At 32.0% G+C, this 9,430-nt stretch overlaps 1 protein-coding gene across 3 annotated transcripts in view; it reads left to right on the plus strand.

Moving 5' to 3' along the window:
- Positions 1 to 9,430, plus strand: part of LOC111086710 (monocarboxylate transporter 12-like) — a 63,053-nt gene that overhangs the window by 2,865 nt on the left and 50,758 nt on the right. For all 3 annotated transcript variants that reach the window (XR_002611438.1, XR_002611439.1, XM_022390655.1), the window contains exons 2-3: positions 1,103 to 1,246; positions 1,656 to 2,516. Coding sequence is in view for 1 of the 3 variants with exons in the window: in XM_022390655.1 (XP_022246363.1) it covers positions 1,103 to 1,246; positions 1,656 to 2,516 (1,005 nt within the window). In the remaining 2 variants the exon portion in view is untranslated. The remainder of the gene's footprint in view (positions 1 to 1,102; positions 1,247 to 1,655; positions 2,517 to 9,430) is intronic.

A 9,430-nucleotide genomic window follows, 5' to 3' on the forward strand; every position in this document is an offset into this window, starting at 1 on the left:
CAAGATACGTGATAGTTCTAGAAACAAGAGAGCGTGAGAATTGTCACGTGATCTCGATGACGCAACAATATCTAATCAAGAACACCTTAGGTGTGAAACAATAGTGTGTCCAAAAAAGGATTGAACATGAGACAAAAAAAATGAAATCAAAATTAGCGACCAAACTGTAGCTATACTTATAGCATTGATAAGAATTTAAAGGAAATATTCATTCATTAATCAGCAAGACCTCGTATTTTGTTTTAACCACCATCATGCCCCAAGTTGAACGAAAAACGCGCCCTGACTACCTAATAAATAAATATTTGCTGTAAAATTCTTATCAGTGCTATAATTGTAACTACAGTTTGGCCGCCAATTTTGATTTCATTCCTTTAAGTCGCATGCACAACCCTTTTTTGGCCATTTAATTTCTGTTGTGTATATATTGTTGTATAGAAGATATTTTAAAGTGATTAATCAGGTGAAAAACGAATTGATAGATAGATAAACCGACATGTGGCGCCATCTAGTGTACCTAAATTCATCTAGAAATTTTCATAAAAGTGATCCGAAAAACGGGGCTAACTCGGCAACCCGTGGCCCGATTTTAACGAAACTTGTTTTTTTCTGTTTCTATTCTCATTTCATTACAATTATGACGCTATTGTGCGCCGTTTTTGCTGTATTTAATTACAGACAAGTACACACACAAACAATCTCAGAGTTTTAGTAGTATATAGATAGATAAACTAATTTGTGATTGTTAATGAAGTGGATGTTGAATTATTTTCACCAGATAATTTAAAGAAACTGTAAACGAAAGAATTGTTTGTTTGTAGCTAAGTACTAAGTTACACAATGGGCTATCTGTTCTCCGCCCACCACGGATATCGAAAAATGGTTTCTAACGTTGTAAGTCCGCAACCATACCACTGTGCCACTGGGGGGTAAATGAAAGAAGAACATTACAACAATACTAATAGTAATTCGATTGGCTATTGGCGTCAAGTAGCATATGTAATTCAGTAGTCTTTCCTTAATCAGTGGAACACAGTCACAGTAATTTTCGTTTTGCTTGTGATGAACAAGATGAAGTAATTTTATGTACTTTTCTTTATAGGCCCTTTTGCAACTATAATTATCAAGGCAGTTGGCTGCCGGACAACAATTATTAGTGGGGCAGTTGGAATGACAATTGGATATATTATAAGCTCATTCGCAACGGGAGTAAACTATCTTATAGTTTCTCTAGGAATTTTTACAGGTTAGTAATAAATGGTCATATAAACACAAGCAGCAGAGAGTATGTCATTTATTTTTTATCACATGTACTCTTACAGAACAAAATCATTTAAATTCTTATATCTAAATATGTATTAAATTATTTGTAACTTTTTCACAAAGAAAACTATATAAAACTTTTAGTGATTAAAAATATATATATTTTTAAGTGGTAGAACATTTTCTAGCAACAATAATGAACATATGCAAATTAATTGTTTTTCTTATTAATGTTAGGTAGCTTTCACAGTAACTTGAAGTCTTCTTTTTTTCTGATCATAAAAAAAATGATTAAATGACAAGATTTTGATGTCTTAATATAAAGTTGTATTTGTATTATCATAATAATTTCTTTCATAAATTAAAAGAAATGAATATTTTTGTCTTTTCAGCTTCCTGCATTAGTCTGGTCTACAGTGGCTTCACAGTAGCTCTTGGTCTCTACTGTCATAAATACCATGGTATAAGTACTGGAATTGCCTTTTCTGGTGTTGGATTTGGAATATTTCTTTTTTCTCACATGTTACAGAATATTCTGGATGAATATGGATGGAGAGGAATGATGTTTATAGAGGCTGGCATGGCACTAAATGTTTGTGTTTGTGGAGCAATGATATTTCCACTTCCCTCAACTAGCAGCCAATCATCACAGTTTGTTGATGTTGGTAAGGAAACATCACTCATAGTTGTTGAAAATGTAACTGACGAAGCAAAAGTGCAGACATTTCTTAAAAAGATTTGTAATCATTCCAAATTCAGTAAACCTGTAGCTTTTGGAAGTGCTTTTCTTAGAGCAAATTTGCTCTTTGTTGATCCCAAATTTACGTGTTTCAACATAGCATGCACTTTTTGGATCATGGGAGTATTTGCACTTTATGTGATTTACAAAGACATTGCCATTTTCTTTGATCATGGGGATCAGTTTTCAACTGTTCTATCTTGTATGGGTATAGCAGACATCATTGGCAGGGTTTTAGTTGGGATCATATCCACAAATCCAAAGTGTCATACTGTAGTTTATTCAGTTGTATGCCATTTTGTAACAAGCATTGCAATAGCACTGCATATATTTGCTAAGCCATTTGAAGTCTTTTTATCTCTTGGAATTGTCTTCTCTTTTTGCTATGCCAAGCAGTGTGTTATACTTGCTCTAGCTCCAGCAGCAATGTATGGAAGGGAACGGTTAGCTGCTACATTTGGATGTTTGCTGTTTTTCTGTGGATGTGGAGCTCTCATCGGACCCCCTATAGGAGGTAAGCAACGAATATATTTATTTCTTTGCAAATAAATAAACATTTTATATTCCTTTATTTTTTAAGTATTATATTTCATTTAGGGAGGCTTATAGATACTTATGTCAATATTTTTATCTTTAAATTGTATAACAAAAAAGCAGAAAATTGGAAGTTTTGTTTTCGTTTCATTATAAATAAAGTTCCTTTTTTTTTCAGAAAAGTTTCACTTCACATAAGTGAAATATGTAGTAAATGTGTATTTGTAATGAAAAAGTAGAATGTCTGTTTTTCATGATTATATATCCTTATGCTGATAACTAGCTTCTTAGAGGTGAGGAAAGAATATTTTATATCATTTTTTGTTTAAATTACACAGAATTATTTTGAAGGCCCCAGGATATTGAGGACATGGAAAGAAAGTTAAATAATATGTATATTACTTATTTGTGGTATTAAGGGAAATGTTTAGAGATGGTCCCCTTTCCTTTCCTACATTCTTTTAAGATTGCTGGTTATCAAGTAAACATCAAGAGTGAGAGAATTTTTTGTCACAAATCCTTTATTGTAAATACATTAATAATAATTAGAATGTTAATACCAAGATTCTTAAAAACAAAGAGTATTTATTTTTGGAATTTCACAAATCAAACACAAGATAGTCACAATTAAAAACAATGAGCTCCTAATTTTAGAAACAATACATCTAAACTTTAAATATATCTTCTGACTCAACATTTTAACCTTGCCACAAGAAGTTAGGGAAAAAATCCCAGAAAAACAAACCTAACTTTAAAAGTCAAAAGAGGTAATTATCTCTATACAAGTCATTTGTTAAACCTCATTTGGAAAACTGTACACAATTTTGATCTACCTATCTAATAAAGTATATGGAATTACTGTAAATGGTTCAGAGGAGGGCTACTAGGATGATTTCAGGATGTAAGGGTTATTTTATAGGGATAAGTTAGGCTCTCTCAACTTAAAGAAAAGTAAGAAGTAATCTTATTAAAGTTTACAAGATTATCTGGGGGAATGACAGTCTAAAGGACTGATTTCCATACATTATATTTTAAAGATAATAAGACCAAAGGACACAAGTTTAAGATTTGGAAAGCCCAGGTTGGGCTACAGTTAAGACAGTTATTTTTTTTAAAATGTGCTTGGCATTTTGGAATATACAAATTGCCAAGGACAACTAGTGCAAACCTTCTGAATAAGTATAGTTCCCAACACTTTTAACCAAGTTCCAAGCAATATCCAATCTATTATCTACATCCTCAAGCATCTAGCATATCAATCATCAGTTCACTTTTCTTTTGTACTTTTATTTGCTATAAAACTAGTTATTAACTACTGATACAAAATTCTTACCAATCAAATACTGGTTAAATTAAATAACCTTATGACTTATTTTCCATGATATTCCATGATCTGTGATATCTTAAATGGGTTGTCTTGGCTATACTATTCTGCTTATGATTATATACAAAATAAAAAATTACTTAGCTGAAACAAGGCACAGAAAGGTTGCTTGAAAAGTGTGAGGTTTCATAGTAATAGGCATTTGCTGAAGTGCTATCAAAGAATTTAAGTGTGCCAGCTGTAACCAATGTGATCCCACGTATTTAGCAGTGGTGACTAGGTATATCAGCTACTTGAAATGGAGGAATATCAGGTCTTGTTATGTTTTGCCTATAATAATCAGTTATCAATCTGGTTACATGCTTGTAACCAGGTTGATAACTGATTATTTTCAGGTGAATCCTACAGACAACACTTTAATTATTAAAACTCCCTTTATGAGACTGTTTAACAGTAAAAACCATTTGTAATTTCCCATGTAAGTTATAAATTCTTATTACTGGCTAGCAGGTGTTCTAGCATGAAATAGATTAGTGTAAATGATTGCCCTCTAAAGTTCCACAACTTGGTAAACGTTTAGCATGAATTTTGTTACCTGGTAAATTTTAATAAACATCACAATAACATAACAACGATTAAATTATTTCTGTTTTATTTATAAGAAGAGCTACATCAAGCTACTTCTTACAAAATTTGATTTTTTGATAAGCATCAGTTACTACCTTACCTTGTGTTAATATATCAAAATGACATGCTACAAAAATCGTTAGCTGGCTTAGAAATCTTTAAGTTACAATTATTACTACAAAGTTAACTGCTTGACAAAACAAGTATTAAAAGAAATTCACGCACTTTAAAGTTAATTTTATCTGAGATTAAAAAAGAAAAAAGTTAAAAAGCTTGTTTATTTGTTTGAGCAATGCCACATTGGGCTGTTTGCTGTGTTTACTGCAGGGAATCAAACCCTGGATTTTAGCATTGAAGTCCATAGTCTTACTGCTGTACCACCAGGGGACAAGTTAAAAAGAGGAACCTATTGTTGTATCATTGCTCCTTTATTGGCAGGTTCTTTTAACTTTGGTGAAAGTAATTAACATTCAGTCTATTTAAAATATATAAGATGAGTTTATTTCCTCCTTTAACATTTCTACAGCTTTGAATACATTTATATTGTTGTAAGTTATTTGTAGGCCTCTGTCACAAATGATGTTAACTAATGCAAACTAATTAACTTAGTTGTACAAAGTAATTCAATAGCACAATAGCAAACACATTCAAATACTTCACTGACTGATTCAACTCTCTATCAAAAAAAAAAAAAAATTATCTTCTTAACTACATATTTCTAACTTGTATTTATAATCTAGCATTGAATGTGTTATAACACTTTCCTCCATATCCATAGAATTTCTAGATGTTCTAGGTATATTTTATTAAACCTTTTGATCTGAACATCATCATTTAAGACCTGCAGCTTCCTCTAACTAGCATTTAAATTATAACATCAAAAATATAGCTTATAACACTGCCCCTTCCTGAATTATTAAGTTCCTTCAACAATCCTAACAATATATAAAAGAAAAAAACTATATTAAACTGTCTGTTCCCTCAGTATTTTTGATGGTTCTCTTCTGAAGCCTATGGTGCATGGATGGGATGTTGTCTTGTCCCTAATTGTCACGTGGGGGGGGGGGGGGCTTTTCATGGGTAGGTAGTTGGGTGAATCCACTGAGAACTCCAACCTTGATGGTCTTCTGAAAGTAGTCTTGATAGAAACTCCAAGCTCCTCTGTTGGTTGAGATTCTGCTGACCTGTTCTTCTCTGGAGTTAACCAATTGGTTGTTCTCTCACCAATGTACTTCTAAAGACAGTCATAGTGGATGACCTTTGGCTTGGATCACCTCTTTTCCAAACACTTACTTAACTTTGGAGTTTGTCTTCTCTCACATTGATAACTTTTCAGCCATACCATCTCAACACAATGGAATCTAGTTTTATTAGCACTTACAGCATACCTACCATTTGCTTTATTACAAGCTAATTTAAGTACTTTTTCTGGATAAAGTCATGTATAAAATCTTTATTATTCACATCCAGGAGAGCTTCCAACTCCTCATAACATGCTGGAATATTTGGTTCCACTATGTCCTAGTTACATAGATGAAAAAATATTGCTATTAACTCTTGATATGAATAACTTCTTGGTAGTACAATGATCACTGTCTCTGATTTCACTGGGTGTTCAACCTCCAGTTTAGTACTTGCCATGAAGTGTGCAGGGATTTCCTAGTCATAGACTATTAAACTTTTTGAAACTAGTCTCACTTTACATCCATGTCACATAAAGTCAGTTCCAAGTATGCACTCTTCTTCAATGTCAGTTACCCACATGTAATGAAGTGTAAAGAAGTCTCTTACAGTAAAGGTAACTTTTAACTTTCCTCTCGCTGTAACCTTATGTTCACTTGCTGTACGCATCACTGGCTATTTTTTTCTTAATATCTGGAGGCAGGTTTATCACCATTCATTGCCAAATCAGATTAAGCTATTTTAACTGTGTGTCACTCAGCATACTGCAAGGTTTTCCATCAATAAGCCCATGAACTCATGGATGATTTTCCTCAAATGGTGAACTTCTTTTCTCATTCATCGTGAATGGAGTATTTTATGTTTAAATTCATACCTCATAAATCCAACTAATTCCTACTTTCTTGATGACTTGTTAGCTCTGTTTTGTTCTTTTTGTCTGGTTAGGCTCTATCTCCTTGACTTGATAACAGCTGTTGATTCTTTACAGTCTCAGCTGCAATGGCCAGTTTTCCCATAGTTATAAGAGATACATGCCCATACCCAACCCTAGGAGAAGGGAGTTTTAATTTGTGAAACCATGAAATTTAACAAGGAAAACAATTCTGGGAGCCATCTTAGCCCCTCAGTGGAACTCAGTGGCAAAACCCCGATGATAACACAGGGGCAAATCCCCAGAAGCTCCAGAGATTTGAGCCTTTTGGAAGGTACAACTACAGCTGTTTTTTGTTGGGTTTGTTACTTTCCAAGGAAGTGAATTTCATTAAATCATGTGATTGTTAGAATTTAAAAATCTGATCTTCGCCAATTGTCAAAATATAATGACTTTTAGTTATATTTCTTAATAGTATAAATATATACTATGTTGTTGTTGTTGGGCTTAGGATTCTTCTACAGTAGGTGTCTACGACTTGTTAGCAATAAATTAAATGATGAATAAACAGCAAGCACTTCACTTGTTTTCAAAATAATATATATAGTCAGAACAAATTAAGATATGTACAATAAATTCTTCAACACTATAGATATTAAGGAAATATTATAAATACTATATATGTGTGGTTCTCTCCTTCTTGTCAAATATCCACTTAGGCCTATTCGGTTACTTTAGAATTTCAGTTGACAAGCTGAACTATCTTCTCTACTTCTGTTGCATTAGTACTCTCTGTGATTCACTTACAATTGTGGTGTGAATTACCATAATTGTTTGGTCTTCTTTCTTTCGAAGATCCTCTGTTCCTTTTGTCAAAGTGCACTCAGGCTGATTCAATTACTTTAGAACCATAATTTGATGGAATAAAATTATGTTTCTTATCTTCTTTTCTACTGTTAGTTTTACTCTAAACTATTAAACATTAGGCCTATCACTTCTATGGTAGTTAACTTTATTCTCTTTTGCTATTATCTGTCTGCTTCTGTACATCTGCTGCTTCCTGCTCGTCTCACACTATTTATATCTTTATCACTTAATCGTCTGTCCTCCTTCTATATTCTCGACATCAATGAATTATTAACAAAACCTCTTACAATCGTCTGCTTTTAAGTCTTATTATAACAAAAACTAAACAATAATAAAATATTCACTCACAAAAATAAATTAATCACTAATATCTAAACCAAACAGTCTTTTATATCATGACAGTGATACAAGTGAGTTAGGATGTTAAAGTTCAAAGAAGATCATGGGCATGAATGTGATGGATACATGAATGATACATGGAATTAAATACAATTAACAGAAGCATATATATATATATATTTATATATATATATATTTAAGTTTTATCTTAATTATCTGATGGATAATCTGTTAACGAATGCAATATCATGACAATAAATGAGTTTTATTGGGTCTTATTTATCCAATTTCCTAGAGGTAGAGAGCCAAGTAAGCTCCCTCCCCCATTACAAAAATATTTGTACAATAACCCACAATAAAAAGTAAAATGTAGACCTACATACATTTAAGTAACATTCTTATGAAAGCTTAAACTGATACTGGATTATAATAATACAAGTAAAGAAAAACTTTTCACAAAAGGAAGTACATTTAGGGATAGCTAATATCAATCCTTCAAAAACAATGCAAACAAGATAATAGGAATGGCATTTGCATCATCCTTACATAATAACACAGGCATATAGTGTAGTAGGATGTTAACAGACAAAAATAGGATAAATTAAACTAAATTGTGATTGAATAGTCGTATATATTAATTCTTGCCTGTGTTATTATATAGGGATGATGCAACTGCCATCAATACTATCTTGTTTGCATTAGGCCTCCCTACATTTACTTCCTTTTTTGAAAAGTTTTTTTTTACTTGTTTGCTTGTTTTTTTTAATGCAGTATTTCAATGGATGTAGGAAGGTTGTATTTATAACCAAGTTCTAAATACAGTGAGGTTCTACCTGTAATATTTATTGTTTATCTATTATTGGCTGGTAATTCCAGTTTCACCATGTATTTAAGCTTTTTAAAGGAACATCAAATTTCTGTAAGAAAGCTAACTTAAAGAGGTAATGATAACATCGTTTTATCTATAATTATAATTGTTTTTTAATTACTACTAGTTTTTAATAATACTTATAAAAGCAGATACTTCATTCGAAACCATGTCACCTGTTGATACTACTCTTTTGGTTTTTGAATTACCATGTAATAAAAAAGAAGTAGATGAAAGAAGAGCAAGAAATTCAAACTTTTTGCTATGTTACTTACAGACATTCCCAGAACTTGTGATTCAATCATTACATAGATATTGTTATAAAAGGAAACACTGTATAGTATTGTAAAATTCTGATGACTTATTGAGGAGATATTTAAAATACCATTTTGATGAACAATCCAAGTTATCCCTCCACAGGAAGTACTACAGCCTGCTTGATAGTAATACTGTGACAAGTAGAATGTTAAACCTTGACTATTTAAATCAACATAAAATCAGAATTCAAGACATATATTTATGCATCACTGAATGACCATAACAACAAAACATGTTACAGATCACTTCTGGAATGTTAATTAAAGTAAAACCATAACTGTTAAAATGTCTGTTTGATGAACTACATTCATCTAGTGTGAAAGTTTTTAACTAATTTTACTCATACTAGATATTACATAGTTGCAGTTTTTGTGGGTGCATGGCAGCAAAAATCACCACCACTGAGTCATGATTAATATTGTTACGTCTCCATTTGTTAATTAACTTTCCGTAACTTCGTTCCAACGAAACTTTAACGACACAAGTCTTTACTTAATA

The sequence above is a fragment of the Limulus polyphemus genome, unplaced genomic scaffold, assembly GCF_000517525.1.
Source record: "Limulus polyphemus unplaced genomic scaffold, Limulus_polyphemus-2.1.2 Scaffold1348, whole genome shotgun sequence".
Classification (NCBI taxonomy): domain Eukaryota; kingdom Metazoa; phylum Arthropoda; class Merostomata; order Xiphosura; family Limulidae; genus Limulus; species Limulus polyphemus.